Raw genomic sequence first — 19,164 nt, forward strand, 5'->3', positions numbered from 1 at the left:
GCTTTTCACAAATATTAAAATGGGTTTTATATGTGTAGTGTTAAAATAACTTTGTTATAAAGTTTTTATTACGGTTGTTAATTAAGCTTAGTGAAATAGCTATGCTTGTGTTAAAATGTCTTCTTAGATGGGATAAGATCTAATGAACACAGAATGAGGTAACTTGCTATAGATATGCCCACTATCAGCACTCACCGTCTGAAGACAATGTGGACCAAAGCCCAAAAATTGGAGGTGATAAGAATGGACTAAAACCACAACCAAGGAATAAGCATGCTCTAAAAAGGCAGATCCAAGGAGGAGACATGCTAAACAATTCTTGGAACATGTAAACTAGTTAGGGGAAAAGCTTACTATTCATAAGGATATATGAATATGCAACAGGTTGAAGGGAAAAGGTATTTAAGGGGTATCCACAAAGATAACAGTGTGCTCTTGGCTGAGTGTCAAGATGGACCTTGCCATAATACCCTTTGCTCTATGGTCTGATTTGCAGAAAAAAACTAACTCTACAACTTTGTAAAAGTTGTAAAGCTGGTATGTTTATTACAGCGCTGGATGCATGTGGGGGTTGCTCCCCCAAAAGGACATGCGCTCTCCTGAGAATTCCCAATCCTTTTTTATCCCCCCTTACTGGTACATATGCATAGAGTTTCACAAAAGGTTCATACATATTCGTTTTAGTGGTTTCGCGTTACAACTTCCAACTAGTTCTTGTACAGAGAGAACTCTCTGGTCATCCTGTCCATCTCTTGCCTTCGTTTCAAAGTTCAAGGGGCCCTTCTTATCTCTTCAGCTTGGAAATTGCATTCCTTTTTCCTCGGCTGAGGCAGTTTTTGTGACTGCAGCAAAGCTAACAGACTAAACAAGTTCACGTATGTTAGCAAGCAACAGACTTAATAATTCAAAGTGGCACATTTCACCTAAATCTGAAATGGAGTTCTACTCTATTAAATTTCCACTCTGTTTCAGGTCCTTGTTTCTTATGGCCCTTTATTAAACTTTTTAAATTTTCACAGGAGAGTGAACGTGTTTGTCACATTTGACAATAGCTCTCATAGAAGCAAAATGTGATCCTTGCTGTTGGAGGGGACCTTAAAACTTCAGCAAATGAAACCACCACCTCCTTCTTCTCCTCCTACTAGAGCTCTAACTAGATAAGTTGGTTCAGCTCCATCTCCAGAAGACTCTTGGATATCCCTCCTCTTGTGGCACAGGGTCTCAAGGCCATCCCAAATGCAAGAACTTTGGCTTACAAACAGTCTTATGGGGGGCATTTTCTTCTTTGCTCCCCAGCCATCTCGGGCAAAAAGGCAGAGAAAGCACAATACTGCTGTTACAGGCACACACTCGTGGGACCACAGCCAGGGACCCAACCCAGCAGGAGTAGGAGCAATATATGTATCCGAAGGAAAAGCCTTTCTTATCCTCAAGAGCTTCAGACATAGGAGCTGGGGCAGCTGTATCCAGGAACACATCCAACAGTCAAGTGCCTACACCCAGAGCCACTTCCTCAGAAGCTGCCACCTCCTCAGAAACTGCCGCCATAACTGCGGCAACCACCGCTTCCCCCCTCAAGGCCCTTGGTCCAGGAGGGGGCTGCCCAGGTTCTTCCAAACAACATTTCACAACCCTTCCAAATGTGAAAAGATCAGCTAATATGAAAACAAAGGCAATACACAAGGGCAAGGAAAAGAGACCACTGAAATTTTAGCTTGTAGAATTGTGTGTTGAATTTTAACCTTTTACTTAAGAAACCTCTGCCATGGTACAAAGGGCATAGGAAAATGCAAATTTCTGAATCTTCTTGTGATTAAGAACAATACCAGGAGAAGATCAAGGAATACGAGAAACCTAGATAAAGGAGATCCTCTGTCTCCAAGGTGATCAAAATCAACAGACGTACTCAGATAAGCACCAAGGGACCAAAACCACACACGCAAAGGAGAAAAGTTCATAAGTTCAATCATGAGGAAGGCCACGGCCTTCAGCCTCAGAGACCACCAAATGACGCCTGTGCCACCACCACAGTGAACAACGCATACTCAGAAGGGTGTGGATCTAATTACCATTCGAGGCAAGGATAGGCAGGGCCAGAGGGTTGAATATGCATGGCAAGGTTGTGCAATGTAATGTATATGGAACACCTTTGTGAATAAAGATGTGGCTCAGACCAGGGCTCAGGGCACAAGTTTTCACGAGAGCTACCTCGCTTGTGTGGGGCGCTGACAATACATACCCACTTCATACCTACATCAGGTTGTGGAGTTTATTTATTCCACGTATCGCTTCACCATAACCTACATCAGGTCATTACAGACAGAGAAGACTTAACCACTGCCCTGGGCAGCCTGTTTCAATACTTGACAACCCTTTCCATTGTAATATGTGATGTAAAGTAATTCATGCTTGTGTGGAAAATGTATAAAATAAAAATTGTAAATAAATTATACATGTAACAAAAATCCAAAGAGCCTCAGACCACGGACAGCACAGAGACACATTACCACATAGAAGTTGCAAAACTCCTGGTGGCAGCAGGAAAGAATGTCTCGTTAGCAAACAAAAGGACGGTGTGGAGATGGGCTTCTCCTGGAACCACCTGGGAACACCCAAGAACTATCAGCGCTTGATAAGTATCATCAATCAAAATAACCAAAGTAGTTAAGAACATACATCTGAATACCCGACTTCTCCTGATATGATCAATGCCCACCACCTCCCAAGAAACAGCATTGTCCAGCCCTGTACAGTGAAAAGAAACTTCATGCATATGCAAGGTGACAAAAAAATGGAGGCACCTCTGCCTCAGGCAGAAAAAAACTGTATAAAACAGCCCCGCCAGAGACGGCATTTGTGAACTGAAAGAAGTCCAATGCAATAGAGGTCAGATCTAGGTTCACCCAGCGCCGATCCCAGGCTTGACGCTGTCTCTTTGACTGTGGCTATCAAGGACCGTATTTTTGGTCGTGAAAATAAAATATTTCGCTATCATTATTAATTTAGCTTTCTCGCTGATTATTTATAACACCATGAGGAAATTTTTCCCAATATCCAGTCTAAACCTCCACTGGTAGAACTTGAGGCCATTCCTTTTTGTCCTATCACTTGTTCCATGGGAGAAGACACTGTTAAAAAAGAGGACTGCAATATGATATTGGCTTTCACATTTATATATTAGTTTTTGCAGTGATCATAAGTATTCAGATACAATATCATGTATACCTTTATTTAGCTGTTTGTCAGTATAACAAAATCTATAACTTTAAGTATGTACTGCACAGTTTATAGAAATAGTAGTGGGGTGAATATGCTATATTATAGGCCTTAGCTGAACACTAGGTGTTAAAATACCTCTGTGTAACCTAACAAATGGTGTAAAGTGATCATGTTTTCCCCTTTCCGTTGACTGAATCCTCTAAGTGATAACCGTGACACAAACCAGAGCATCAGAGGACAAGTAGAGAATACCATGTTAAATTTAAGGAGGACATACTAAATGCTTATTAGAGGATGTGAAACAGCAGGATGGAGACACAAGAAGAAATAAAATATATTGACCTGACACACAGGATGTCATGCAGATAAGTCGGAATGTGAAGAGGCCAAACAAAGGAGTTCCCAAAACATCTGAAATCTCGCAAGAATGCTTGAATAATGTATGAAAACATGAATATGCATGTACATCACAGATGTAACCATATAAAGATAACACTGTCTGTATGAACTGGTGTGTCCTTTGGCTATTTGCTAGGAGCACCCCGGCACTGGGCTTTTGTCTCTTTTTTATCCCTTATTTAACTTTACAAAACTTCTTTACCTTGAACTCTGTTTTTAACAACACTAATACCCACCTCACCACAACCTCCTTTCAGGTAGTTGTAGAGAGCAATAATGCCTCTCCTGAGCTTCCTTTTCTCCAGGCTAAACAACCCCAGCTCCCTTCAGCCATTCCTCCTAAGACTAGCCATAACTGGACTAAGAAATCTACACTCTTGACTAGCATTTTCAGCATGCTTTATTTGCTGGGTTATAAAATAAAGTTGCCTGAGATCGAGACAGATGTTCAGGCTGTGCAGCTGGACAGGGTTTTGTCTTGGACATCCCTGTATTTACCTTTGACTATCTCACTCTGGCTGTCCCCAGACTCCACATGAAAGACCTGGTTCTGACTTTGACATTTATCTATGGCATTCATCCAGTGATATTTCTTTTCAGATTACTGCTCATTGCTCCATTTCTGCATCTAGACATACACTGAATCACTAAATCCGGTGACTTTTCTCAGTAACATACTACCAAACGTTCTCTTCAAGATCCTTGTCCTAGTTTTCTGAAAACAAAATTATTTACCTTTCTGCCATCTAGGCTGAGACTCTTTGTGAATCTAACTCTCAGCTTCACTCAAGCCATTTACATTCTTGATCCAGGTAAAGAAGAAAACTTCATTTACTCTCCCTCCTGCAGCTCACCTGCATTTGTTGCCATGATGCACATGCAAAGATCACCACCTACGAGTGTTGGAAAACATACCAGTTTAAAAATTTTTGCATAACTTTAGTCAAGGGGTTTTGTTTGCCTTTGCCCCAGGAAAAACTAATTAACATTGGAGGAGAGGAGATTCAGATCCAATGGGAAACTGAAAACTGGGGGTTGCTCAACTCTGGACCAATGAACTCTAAAACAGTACATCACTATGAGATTTGACTATAAAGTTTGGGAGAAAATCCTGCCAAAATGTGTGTCATGGAATGATTCTCTCTGCACATCTGGCCTAAGTGTGGATGAGAGGATTTCTGTGGTACATCCTAGCCAGAATACAGTAATGACTCTCTAAAATTAAAAATGCTGTTGGAGGTTATTTGTTTTTCCCCACAGTTTCAGTGACATGAGCACCTCCAAAAGCTGTCAGATGCACCTACGGGCTGCCAATTTGTTTACTTGCTGTTCAATCCTACCTCTTGGTAAAAGAAAACATAGACACTCAGACTTCAACTAGCTTTGACAACGTCATACTCTCCCTATAACAAAATTTTCTCAACTCACAAGTGAAATAGAGATTTTTGGAGTTCACTTGAGTTAGCAATATGAATTAAGCATTTACATTTTAGCTTGTAGAATTATGTTTTGAATTTTAACCTTTTTAATAAAGAAACCTCTGCCATGGCACAAAGGGCATAGGAAAATGCAAATTTCTGAAGCTTCTTGCATAAAGAACAATACAGGGAGAAGACCAAGGGATGCAAGGAACCCAGATTAAGGGGCTCCTCTGTCTCCAAGATCATCAAGACCGACAGATATACTCAGATAAGCACCAAGGGACCAAAACCACACACGCAAAGGAGAAAAGTTCAAAAGTTCAGTCATGAGGAAGACCACAATCTTCGGCCTCAGAGACCACCAAAGACCCCTGTGCAGTCACCACAGTGAACAACGCATGCCCAGAAGGGCGTGGATCTAATTACCATGCGAGGCAAGGACAGGCAGGGCCAGGGGTGGAATGTGTATGAAAAGCTTGTGTAATGTATTGCATATGGAACACCTTTGTGAATAAAGATGAGGCTCAGACCAGGGCTCAGGGCACAAGTTTTCACAAGAGCTACCTCGCTTGTGCCGGGTGCTGACAATACATACCCACTTCATAACTGCATCTAGTTGTGGAGTCTATTTATTCAGTATATCACTTCACAAGCACAGAGCACATTTGCTTCTGTTTGCAAATTGACAGTTTCACTGTATCAATTTATACGACCTAGAAAACTGGATGATTAAAAATACAGAATATAGAACATAGAGATAAGCTCCCAGTCACTATCAAATGAATTAATTTGTGTTGCACAAATGATCAACACTGAAGATAACTTGTTTAAAACTAAATAAAGCAAGCCATTTACTTACCATTGGCAGCCTGGATTGAAGCATCTGGAGATCATCATAACCATAAATCTGCTTAAAGACAGATAAAAAATAAAACATTATAACACATTTCTCTGATGATGATCAATTTGGGGCTCTGTTTAAACAGTTTGACCTAGGCCCAGTCTATTTTAGAGATGTACAGATATATGTCACATTGTGCTATCATGGTGCACTGTAGCATTTCAAGGCTAGTAGAGCAAAGTTTAAAATGGCTTTTCACTTTGATGTTGCTTCCTTGTGACAGCAGTCCTCTGAGAATATTACTGTTGCATGTTCAATATGGTTTTCACAGATGCATCATTCATCAAATTGTTTAAAATCTACAGGGCATTCAGAATTGGGAGTAAGAGCAACAGTCTTCCTTGCTGTAATAATTACTTCTGAAAATAGCAGGATTTAAGATTTGATTACTAGAACACAAAGCAACCTATGGTATCCCCCTCACATTCAGTATAATATAGAAGAATTATTAGAATTAAGTTTCTGATTCAAAAAACAGATAACCAAAAATATGTTCACCCTGGTCAGACACCAAAAATTACATGCAATCTATCAAAGTATGACAGACAGGATACATGGCACATTTCAACCATTACTATGCACTATTACTATTACATTACTACATAATACTATCTACTCCAGTAATACAAACCTAAATGGATCTAATTTTATTCAAAGGGCCTAAAACCTGATAACGCTGAAAACCATAGCAACATGCATGTTTACCTACAACAGCAGCCAGATCAGGTCTGTACCAACACTTATACAGTTTACTATCAACAGTAAACCCTCACTGAATACATTTAACATTCTTCAGCATTTGGAACAAGAATTCCAGGTGCAACATGTGCCAACAGAAATGCATTGGCATAGACAACAGCAGGTCTGGAGGGCTCACTTGCACCAAGGCTTAATCAATCAAGGACAAACAAATGGCTTACTGGGTAGGCGGGCAGAAGTCCTCCAGGTCCCACAATATACTGGTTATGCAACAAGGGTGATACACCTTGAGGCAGATTTGGGGGAGCTTTGCCTATAGAATTAAAATACAGGCACTTTAACAAGTCTCTAGAAAAGAAAAGGCTTCAGCATTGAGACAAGATAGCTCACAAGTCCTGGCAGCTGCACTGTTTTAGCTTGTAAAAGCAGAACTACACAGAAGAATTTTGTGCTGGTTGATGAAAACGCTCAAAATAGCCTAGAGAGTTTAACCATGCCTCAAGGAAGGGAAACCATAGGCTATTAAAGACTGAAAAGAGTCCCATCAGAGAACAGTCTAATTTTGTTATTTACTCTGTCCAAGAGAATTACAATAATTACTGGAACATCTCCTTTCCTTGGTCCTCTCCTGAAGGCAAAATTCAGGCATTGTTTTCAGTCTAAGAGCAAATTATCTCCTTTAATTTTCTGCTCTGTCAACACATTGCCCCTTATCACCAGCAATAGACTGGAAAGCACTAAATGTTGCCAGCATACTTTTTGTGGGTGACTTACTGCACCTGGGAATAGCAAAGAGGAAATTGAAACAGTTTCAATTGCCTACACGAAGCAGAGCTAGGAAGCAGAAAAGTAAAAAAAAATCATTTTGACCAGTCATCAGAAACTTTATTTACAAGCTATGGAAATGAGAAATTCTTCTGTACATAAGTCTGATCTCAATATTTAAACCATTCACTTCCCTCCCTATGATGTCCTTTTAGCAGTTCAGGCTAATTAGAAAAGAAAGAGAATTTAGTATTGCTTTCATTTCAGTGCAAGAAGCCTCCCAACCTTCCCTCTGTCGTTCCTTTTTCTGAAGTGCTATTTTCTGTGGAATGACCCAGACATCAGACACTTTTTTCCTTTCTCTAGATGTGGCAATAGGGAAGTGGCATATGATAACGAGGACACTGCAGTATATTTTGACACTGCCAAATAAATTCAAGTCACAGAGAAGACTGAAATTAAAGCTAATGTGAACTCACAGCAAAGAGCTGATTATAACTTGGAATACAAACAGGGTCAATCTAGTCCAAAACTTCCAAAGTCAGAATTACTCTGGTTTCTATTTACAAAGCTCTTTGGGGATGGAATATGTTACATAAATGCCACATAATGTCCTAAAAAATATCTCAAGTACACAAACCCAGGCAATTTTATTTTATAACCTGGAAAATAAAGCATGCTGAAAATGCTAGTCAAGTGTGGATTTCTTAGCGTAGCTATAGCTGGCAAGATGCTCAACTGACAGCCCTGCTGATCGAAGTCCTCTGTCTCTCCACATAAACTGTTACTATTGCAAACCTGAAGACATTAAGGGAGCTGCCCGTGAGGTAGCAGACACACTGGTAACACTCAGGCCAAGGCTAGCTGTAGTGTTCATACTGCTTGCCATGCTGACAACAGAAGAGGTGGTGCTAGTGGCTGAGGTTGAAGCAGTTGAAAAAGTTGTTGAAGGCTGAAGTGAAGTTGTGTTCTCAACACTAGTGTGCTAGAAAGGAGACAAAAAGATTGAGGATCACAGAGCAAATGAGGCACAGTGAAAGATGCGGGGGGGAGGGGAGGGAACAAAACTAAAAATCAAACCCAACAATCCAACAATCTATTAAGTAACAGCAGCACATGTAAAAAATAATGCATTATCTATGTATCAGGCAAGCAATTAAGTTGCATGCTTGTGATTTTTAAGTATTCAAAGAAAATTATTACATGAGACAAATTCAAACTGCTATATCATCACAAAATTATACGACAGTAACTCAAATGTCACTCCCTTGCATTATTTCTTGCCCTTTTTGCTTGTATATTCCTTTAAGCTAGTATTTGTTATGTTAAATAAACTATATTCTTCCAAAAGACAATATTGATTCTCAAAATACAGGACACTGCTATTGTGATTTCCTCAGTGCATTTGTGGAATTTAAAAGATTAAAACTGCAGTGCCCCACAACAGAGTCAATGTGGTAAACTGAAACACAAACAAAATGTATTACTGGAACACATGAGGATAAAGGAGTTCCTGGTTTGAATCCAGCACAATACAGTGCTTTAGCTGTAAGCTGATCACACCTGCAAAACAGTGTCATCAACACACAGAAGCCAAAAAGAACTCTGACAGCAAAAAAGGAGTACATTTTGATAAGTGTGATTTTTAAGTTACATATAAAACAAGGGTGGAGCATTACAAACAAAAATTCAAGCATAAGAAAAGCAGTAACCTATCTGCACACCCCAAATGGGATTGTAAAGACAGAACAAAGCAGTGTCTCTCTGACTTTCATTTGTGCAACCTCATCTAGAGCACTGTGTTCACTACCATTTGCCTTGTTATCTCTAATGCATTAAATACACATGTGACAACAATGTCACATGGTAAACTCTAAAATCATCTGTCCTGAAGCATTTGTCATGACATATACCACTCCATCACCTGCACTTTGCCAGCTAATCTCTCCAGTGGAGTCTGCGAAGGGTCCACATTTTAGAGCAGTTTCAGACAGCCACATCTAAAGTTTTATTTGTTTTTTAAACACATTTTTTATAAGAAATTCTTTTTATATTCCATGCCCCCTTGCTGGCACAAAAATTTCCTCTACAACTGTGTGACTGGCAAGTCTCTGTAACAGCTAGTCCTGATCGAGTACAAATCACAAGTGGTAAAGACTTTTTTCACCACTAGAGAGCTGGCAGTCCTCCTTCCCTGAGATAAAGCTCTTGTTTCTGTTTCGGTTATTAGCATACTGGAACACACTGAACTAAGAGAGGGTCTTAATCATCAGATAAACTGACTATATGCCAAATATCTGTGGAAATGCAAATAGGACTTACCACATGTGATGTGCTTGAAGACAACACTGAGGCAGGGGAGAGGCTGCTCTGATGATTGGAAAGGGAGCTAAAAAGGAATTGCAAAGAGTTAAGGTTATAGATGAGTAATATAATAGTTGGCTCTCACAATTAAGGGATAGATATTATGCAGATGTTAAAATGTATAGCGATGTTACTGCAATATGTCCTCCCATAGTCCTCTTTCCCCTCCCCATTGTAATAGCCTCAGTAGTCAGGGCATTTAGAGAAGGCCAGCTTATTACCACGGCACAGCATAACAACACCTGCCCTCCAATCAAGATATTAGAAGCTAATCTCCACCAATGGACAGCAGAGAAGGAGTTGACTGACAAAACTTTGGGAGGGGCTAAGGATATAAAAGGCAGAGGATCCATTTTGTAGATGAGCATGTGGCTGATAGTTATGGTGGCTCCCAGCACTGTATTTTTTCCTTATTTAGTCCTTTTGTGTATTTTTTTGTAAAAGTTTAATAAACCTTCAAAATTTTAAAAGTGAGCAGTCATTTCTCACAGTCAATAAAATTATTTTTTCCTAAAACATTTAAAATATATATGTATGTATGTACACACATACATATATACAAATAGAGTAGGTAGTAGAATATTAGTTAAAGAATAAAAATTGTAGCTATGTGTATACACATATACACACAGTAGGATAATAAAGAAAAAATTGTCTGTAGAAATGTGTATATATATATATACACACACACACCCCCATAACATTTTCCCTTTAACTAATATCCTACTACGGCTTAATTAAAAAAATGAAGTACAGAAACAACTATTACTAACAAGAAACATCTAAAACACCATTCATTTATAATTATCAAATTACTATATTTTTAGAAAAAAATAACTGCTGGTTCAGGAATTATGTAAAGTCCAAAACCAGAAGAACACTCACAGAAACACATGGCTTGTTTCTCATTCTTTCCATAAGCAACTGCTGCTGCTTGCCATAGGGCACAAGCATTAATTAGGTGAGATAGTGCTTTGGTTTGAGTCATTATGGTATTTCTCACATAACCTGTATAACATTAGTTCAACCAATGAGAACTGCAGGGTATTTGCCCCATAACTATACCAAAGGCCCCAAGAAACTATCAAAAGACAGGGCTCAAAAAAAAAAAAAAAAAACCAACGAAAGAAGACCATCTGTGAAAGCCCAAAAGTTAGCCTTACTACTATAGAATTTGTCAATTTAATCAAGGCAAATTAATACCACTACACCCTACCAAAACCAATTTCCTCTTTGAAAAGATGAAACAGAACTATTAGTTCTGTTTTATACATACACTGTAAAATATGAAAATAAAGAATCCCCTGATTAAAAACATTTGCAATAGCTTTGCTTTAGAAAGCAACTCTGCTTTAGCACCATCTTTTTTTCCTAACTGACCAGGCCTGTGAACTATTGGCACTAACAGCAGCAGACATACATCTGTAATCCTAAGATCTCCCTGAAAAGTGACTAAAATGGTTTTTTAAACATTTACAGTGACAGAAGTTATACCTTACATTCAAGGTTAAGAACATAACTTACAGCACAATGAACAAATTGAACACTGACAAAGCAAAGATATAAAAACTATGTATGGTTTGGTGCCCAAAAAAACCCTCCTCATTTGAAATCAGAAGCAAGAGAGATCCTAACCATAACAAATATTTTAGTGCTCTCTATGGAAATAGTCACAAGAAAATACAGTAGTTTTCATAGCAAAGTTGCAGGCTAAATTATATGCCCTAATTAAAGGGCAAACACTTGTGGCAGCTCTTTTGAGGTGTGGGACCAGAATAAATGTTGGCAGTTCCATAGATTAATTTTACTTTGACTCTTTAAAACTGTTCTCTGCCTGCAGAAATTATGACACCACTTCAAGCAGCAAGGAAAAAACCAGTTCAGTCCTACATACATTTTTAAACCACTCCCTTGCCCACTCTCCCCAGCTCTTCTAAAAGCCTTAATTCACTATCTGACCTATGGTAGAGACAGACAAGAGCCACCAGCACAACCAAGCCAGACATGCTTGGAATTCAAGAATCATCTTTCATGGTGCTTTGTATCCGACTAACAGCATCAATCCTCCAACTAAAATTTTTACCAATGTACACAGCTTTTCAACAAAAAAATGTGGGGATATATTTTCAACGTAAATGAATTAATTATTGTTGTTTGACACATTTACCATTTTATTCAACAGAAAACACTAGTGCATTAAGAGACCATGTCCTAGCTGTCTAACAGAAAAAAAGTCTGTGATAGCCCATAAAATTAGTTTCTTATATTAACAAATACAGTACAAAGATGAGTATTAAAACATAATCAGCACAGCCTCAGGATATCACCTGTCCAAGGACAAAGCTCAAGTGACAGGCACTAAAATATCAGACAGACAGTGTGAATGAGCTAAGCTGTGCTAAATGCACTTCCAGGAACACTAATCTGACATTTCAAAGTGTCTTAAGGAAATGTTTTAGAAAAAGGCACATACTTTCCATGTGGAACCATTCCCATTTTCTAATTTTAAGAAATACAAATATAAATGAAATCACAATATTTCAAAATTAGCTGGGAAGTAAATAGTTAGGGAATAATTTCAAACATATGACACTAAATGAACAGCAAGCACTGCAGAAAAATTAGGAAAAACAAACTAGGGGAATCAATTTAGCTGACATGACTGAAGCAAGAGCTACTTGAAACACTAAGTTGTTTATAAACCACTGTCCTGGGTAACCCAAAATGTTATTGTATTCCATATCTATCTGCGCCCAACATTGTTACTGTCTCTTTAAGACCCTGCAGCAGGAAAACAACCACACAAGGGCTGGGAGGTGCCCAGGTTTTTTGAAGTTGAGGCACTCAGGTAGAACTCTCTCTTGCCTCTTGGCTCTGGCTTTTTTCCCTTTGTTCTTGCAGGGAGATAGAGCCAAGGCACCAGTGGGCAGAGGCTCTCTTTTGGGTTTCTTTTGTTTTTGTTTTTTTCCTAGAGTGTTGCCTCAGGTAGTTTTCTTTCTGAGAGGCAAATTGAGTGTCTGCCTACAGCTGCGGCATTGAAACGAGAAGAACAGAACAGAACAGCCCCGCTCCATACAATCGCCCCAGCCCACCAGCAGTGCCCAGTGGAAATGGGAAGGCACAGAGTCCAAGTTGCCCCAGCTGGCTGCCTTGCCATCTTCTGCCAAAAGGAAGGCAAAGTCTCTCCATGAGTTCTAGCCCTTGACCAAGTTCCAACTGCCAGAGTGTGCCAGCCACATTCACCAATGGAGCTGCTACTGCCACTAGAGAGAAAAGAGGGGGGAGGGCTGCAGCCATCTTTGTCTTTCCACACATGCTTGTCTGTGGAGGGTGCCATCTTGGGGGAGGGGTTACTCTGCCATTTTTAAATTTCTCCTTGTTCCCAGGGAGTCTGTGAGATTCCAGCAATTTTGTAACTAGTGACTATTACTGTTATTATGTTTGTCTGTTTCTGTTTTGTTTTTTTAGTAAACTGGTTTTTTTTTTCACTTCTATCTACTCATATTTGTGAGAAATGACCTGTCACTTTTAAAATTTTAAAGGTTTATTAAACCTTAACAAAATACAACAAGGACTGAATAAGGAAAAAGGACAGTGCACTGGGAGTGTGTGACCATCTGCCAGGAGCTTGTCTACAAAATGGCTGCTCCACTTTTTATACCCCTGGGGGTTGCATTAGTCAACCCTGGCCCCTCCCAAAGTCTGTCAGTCAACTCTTCTTTGCCATCCATTGGAGGAGACTACTTTCTTGTATCTTGATTGGAGGTGAGGTGTTGTCATGCTGCATCCCCTAGCAACAAGCTTTTCCCATTCTCAACCGCTCCATGCAAGGGGCAGATGTACATGCCCTCCCTCCACATGTCTCGGACAACCCAGGCTGTCTTGTGGCAACAATACAGAGGGGGGGAAAGGGGACTATGGGGAGAACAGAGGGCGTCTAAACAACAAATTACAATACCATAACTATACATCAATAAAACTTCTCTTAACATACACACAATGTTCATCCCTTAATTCCGAGAGCCAATCATCCCATTACTCATCTATAACAATATTTATATCTCCTTATTGGTGGAAAGGGACTGGTTAAAACTAAAGGGAAGGTAACTTATTTCAAAGTGTCCACCTCATAACTTGTCTTAAACCAAGACAACCATGGGCAGCAGCTGCTCTATCATTAAGAGGCAGCCCAGAGCTCATACTTTGTAACCAGAAACATCCTAGCCTCTTCTGAATCTCTCTCCTAATTCTAGTTAATGTCAGAAAAAGAGACCCTGGTGCCTGACAGCCCCATACACAATCACCCTTATGTCCGTCTTTCCTGACAATTGAACCCCTTTCAGTTTATCACAACTCCTACTGTACCTGCTTAACTGTGAGAGTGAGCTGCTGGCCAGATCACTGGACTGAGAAAAGCTGGGCAAAGTTCCTACATGCTGCGATGCTGAAGGCAGAAGTGAAGCAGTAGTGGACACCATGCTGGGCAGAGAACCAGCAGAAGGTAGTGAGGGAGAAGGCTCTGTCTTAAGCACAGGAACTGATGAAGTAGCTGCAACAAATTAAAAAGATACATTTAAAGACAAATTCCAGCATACTTGACATACTAGCCTGGATTCAGGAACACAACAGTGTTCTCCCCTTGGTTTACAAAAACCTGACCAGTAAGAACCAATAACAGTATCAAAAATAAGGCTATTAATGAAAATTCAAACAGCAACATAACTATCATTTTTTCCCTTTAGGCTCTTCACCTACAGTAGATTTATAATTTTCAATGCTATGTGTGTAGCAAACTAGTCTTCTGCACTTAAACTCCCACTATCTGGATTACGACCTTTTGTTCACAAGTCAATCTTCACTTTGAAATTCCTTGCACTTGGTTCCACAAACAGAAGTAATTTGTGCTGTACAAATCTGCTTCTACCTACAGCTCTGCTTCTTCATTGCAACCTACACAGCACCATTGATGTTTAATACATGGATCGCTGGAGTACAAGGGCACATACAACTTATCAGTTCAGAGAACTGAGTCAAATGTTTAATGCAGTAGAATAAAAGAAGCTATGATAAAAGGCCACAACTGGGTACAGTATTAAGCACTTTTGATGGCTAAAGAGTTGCCAAATATTGTCTAACTTTATGTGACCTAGATAACAAAAAGCTTTAAGCATGAATAGTACTTTTAAGTACAGAGTAGAACTCGTTTACCACAGATGTACCTTTCCAAATGATCACTATACTAAGACATTGAACAACTCTACTGCCCAACAGAATACCCAGCTGTTTCTACACTTATCTCTTGTTCTCTGAAGATAATACACAGAATTACAGGCACTCATTCACCAATAAAAGCAAGAGAGAGTTGAGCCCTGCCTTCTGCTGGACCATGCTTCTATGCCATATCAGAGACCACTAGCCAGTAGGTCATCACTAACTTGCAATGCATGTAAAGACAATCTTAGAATGGTCACAAAAGAAAATTCACATATACACTCAGAAGGTACACATCACAGTTTGTTCAAGTTACTGTTTTGCTTTCATCGCTAAATGACTCAAGTCGGGTTACTAGATTGCTATACAAACAGAAATCAAGAAGTCTTGGCCTTGGCAATAAGTATGAGGATAACTGACAACAGAGAAGGAAATTCTATTGATCAGGTTCAAGACCATTTAAGGAACCTGAAATCCATGGGATCTAAAGAGATACATCTGTGGGTCTGGAGGGAACTGGCAGAGGAAGTGGCTAAGCCACTATCCATCATATTTGAGAAGTCGTGGCAGTCCAGTGACGTTCCCACTGACTGAAAAAGGGGAATGTGGTGGATGAGAGAAGAGTGACTGACATAATCTACCTGGACTTGTGCAAAGCATTTGACACTGTCCCACACAACATCATTGTCTCTAAACTGGAGAGACATGGATTTGGTGGGTGCACCACGCGGTGCATAAGGAGTTGGCTGGATGGTTGCACTCAAAGAGTTGCAGTTAGGGCTCAATGTCCAAGTGGAGACTAGTGATGAGTGGTGTTCCTCAGGGATTGGTGTTGGGACCAGTGCTGTTTAACATCTTTGTCAGTGACATGGACGGGGGGATTGAGTGCACCCTCAGCAAGTTTCTTGAAGAGACTAAGCTGTGTGATGCGGTCAACATGCTGGAAGGAAGGGATGCCATCCAGAGTGTCCTTGACAGGCAGGCTCGAGAAAACTTCATGTAGTTCAACAAGTCCAAGTGCAAGGTCCTGCACTTGGGTCAGGGAAATCCCAAGCACAAATATAAGGTGAGTGGAGAATGGATTGAGAACAACCCTGGGGAGAAGGACTTGGGGGTCTTGGTGAATGAAAAAATTAATATAAACCAGCAGTGTGCACTTGCAGCCCAGAAATCCAAGTGTATCCTGGGCTGCATCAAAAGCAGTGTGACCAGTAGGTCGAGGGAGGGGATTCTGCCCCTCTACTCTGCTCTCATGAGACCCCCCCCCCCCACCTGGAGTACTGTGTCCAGCTCTGGAGGCCCCAACATCGGAAGAAGGTGGACCTGATGGAGTGAGTCCAAAGTAGGGACAAGATGATGATCAGAGGGCTGGAGCACCTCTCCTGTGAAGACAGGCTGAGAGAGTTGGGATTGTTCACCCTGAAGAAAAGGCTCCAGGGAGACCTTGTAGCAGCCCTCCAGTACCTAAAGGGATTCCAAGAGAGCTGGAAAGGGACTTTTCACAAGGGCATGGAGTGACAGGACAGAGGGGAATGGCTTTAAACTGAAAGAGGGTAGGTTTAGATTAGATATTAGGAAGAAATTCTTCCCTGTGAGGGTGGTGAGGCACTGGCACAAGTTGCCCAGAGAAGCTGTGGCTGCCTTATCTCTGGAAGTGTTCTGGGCCAGACTGGATGGGGCTTGGAGCAACCTGGTCTAGTGGAAGGTGTCCCTGTCTATGGCAGGGTGTTGGAACTAAAATTGAAATCCCTTCCAACCCAAACCATCCTATGAACTAAGAATATTATCAACACATGCAGAAAGGAAAATGTCACTACTTTCAAATGTTAAAAAGAGAAAATACATAATAGTTTGGATTAATGAAATAGATACATGGAAGAAGACTGATTTCAGTTTATGTGCTTGAAATACAGAAAAGACCAAAAGTGTTCTCAAAGGGGAACTGGCTCAGAAAAAGGGTCTAATAAAGCTGTTACAGAATAATTACAAAAATATTAGGAATTCTCAGATCTTTGCTTTCCATAGCAAAAAAACCAAGTCCTGTAGTGAATTTCATACATTATTCATTAATTCTGTACATAAGAGTATGTCATGGTTTAAGAGGAAATGAAGTTTTTTGTGATGGTGCGGGCAAGCCAGTCGGTGTTCAGATTTAATATTGGCACCTGGTTTGTCCACTGAGGGCATGGATACGCCTCTGAGAACACAGGGGTTAAAAGCTGTGATCTCCCAGGGGAACTTCCTCTTTGAGTCCCGCTTGGGACTGAGCAGACCCCCCCCTGCCCGGCCGAGCTGGGCAGGAGGGGGGAGGGGAGCCATGTGGCCGGAGAGAGGTAGGCCAGGCCTGGGCCCAAGGGTGGAGGAGAACATTGCAAGGGTTTCGGGCAGCCATCCTCCATTCTCCCCCCCGGAGAGAGGGAGAGAGAGAGAGAGACAGAGCCGGTGCCTGTGATAGTGGCCCGGCGTGAAGGAGAAGGGGGGGTGCCCAGCAGGGCAGCCAAGCGTGGGAGTTGATGAAGTAAACCGGCAGAGCCTGGGACTTTTAACCCCTCTGAGGAAGATGGGAACCTTGCTAATGCTGAGTCTTCCTGAAGTTGATGAGATTGAGAAGATGTTGAGAAGAATTCTAGGTGGGAGGAGATGATGGAGTGGCCTTTGGCTGGACTTTTCTTGTATAGCCACAGCAAAACCACTTGTATTCCTGCGACACAGAGACTGCATTCTAGGGGGAGGCGATGGCTCAGAGCCAGGAGAGTGCAGTGATGTGGAGGAGTGTGAACAGAGACGACGAGGAGGGTGGTGGTGGTGCCCTCCGCTTCGAAGAAGAGAGAAGAAGATGATCTCTGTTCAAGAGACCCCTCGGCCCCAGGGGGTGAAATTTGGGGGGGACAGGTGTCCCAAAAGGAGAAGGACTGTGCTCTCTTTGGAACTGGACAAAGTATCCTTAAAATGAAAAACCCTAGAAGCAGCTCTGATCCATGTGCAGTGGTGAGAGCACTGGACATGGAAAGAATGTGGCGCAAGAGGGACTCCTCTCTTCTCGAGGAACTGAGAATCGATTATCTAAAGGGTGGCAATGGAATTGGAAATTTGGTGGGGGGAGGAGGAAGGATTTGGAAGGTTTTCATCTTGTGTTCTATGTGTTTTGTGTGTCTTCCTTTGTAGTTGTAGGTTAATAAAGTTTTTTTCCCTTTTAACCTTAAGTTGGAGCCTGCTTTGCTCTGTCTCTGATCACATCTCACAGTGGGTGCCAGGGAAGGAGGTGATCTCGTGGGGGCACTGGCATTGCGCCAGGCTCAAACGATGACAGAGTAAGAAACTTTTCCACTTGAAAAGTTGTTTTTATATATAACAATCATTCAAGTGGTAACTCTTTGGGCATATACACTCCTCCTGCTCATTTAAATTTAACTTAGCACTAACAAAACATTGTTTATAGGTTTGAATGCCCAACTTCTTTCTACACAGAAGTATAAAAAAACCAGTCTGCCCTATTAGTGACCTACCTGAAGAGATGCTTAAGAGGAAGACAGACTTAAAGTGTTGGAATTCCAAAAGATGTTAATTCACACTGCTGCCCTTGAAAATTTCCACAGAGCAGCACAGGTCAGAAGATTAATTACTAGAATTTAATTTTTTTAACTCCAGGAACAGAGATGTAGGGATGCTACAAGTAAAATACCACATTAGAACCTGGCCAAGATGAAGATAACAGTAATGCCTGTATCAGAGCCAGTATTATGTTATTCTTACTCCACTGCAAGGGAGCAAGGTACCTGGCAGGGGGAGCATGTTAGTCACTCTTATTCCCCATGGGCTTCTAATAGGGCACAAGTAGCACTATACCCAATGAGAGGTGCATTCTAAGAATGTCACTTTGTGTCATTACAGCTAAATGCTATTCACAGCTTCCCAACTGAGAATTGGAAGAATTACTAAAAATTTTTGTATTAATTTTTAATTTTATATTTTTTTAAATTTTCTCCTAATTTTGGCAGATAAATTCAAAAGAAAGCAGCAGCAAATCAGCTTCTTTAATTCTAAGACTGCTTAGGTTTGTAGATTTAATAGAGCTGCTTTCACACTTCAGTTCTAGTCAAGCAGCAAGTAGTATATCCTACGGAAATACATAATAAACTCAAGAGAGTCAGTAATAAAATAGTCAGTGAGAACAATGTAAAATCT

At 40.8% G+C, this 19,164-nt stretch overlaps 1 protein-coding gene across 17 annotated transcripts in view; it reads right to left on the reverse strand.

Moving 5' to 3' along the window:
- The window catches only part of LOC103824732 (ubiquitin-associated protein 2-like), a 195,825-nt gene that overhangs the window by 45,687 nt on the left and 130,974 nt on the right, over positions 1-19,164 (reverse strand). For 15 of the 17 annotated variants that reach the window (XM_050986329.1, XM_050986328.1, XM_050986332.1 and 12 more), the window contains 5 exons: positions 14,134-14,317; positions 9,727-9,793; positions 8,203-8,389; positions 6,861-6,952; positions 5,899-5,949 (listed from right to left, as the gene is read on the reverse strand). In XM_050986329.1, coding sequence (XP_050842286.1) covers positions 5,899-5,949; positions 6,861-6,952; positions 8,203-8,389; positions 9,727-9,793; positions 14,134-14,317 — 581 coding nt within the window. The remainder of the gene's footprint in view (positions 1-5,898; positions 5,950-6,860; positions 6,953-8,202; positions 8,390-9,726; positions 9,794-14,133; positions 14,318-19,164) is intronic. The other 2 variants (XM_050986319.1, XM_050986322.1) reach the window with 1 other exon arrangement.

The sequence above is a fragment of the Serinus canaria genome, chromosome W (assembly GCF_022539315.1).
Source record: "Serinus canaria isolate serCan28SL12 chromosome W, serCan2020, whole genome shotgun sequence".
NCBI lineage: Eukaryota > Metazoa > Chordata > Aves > Passeriformes > Fringillidae > Serinus > Serinus canaria.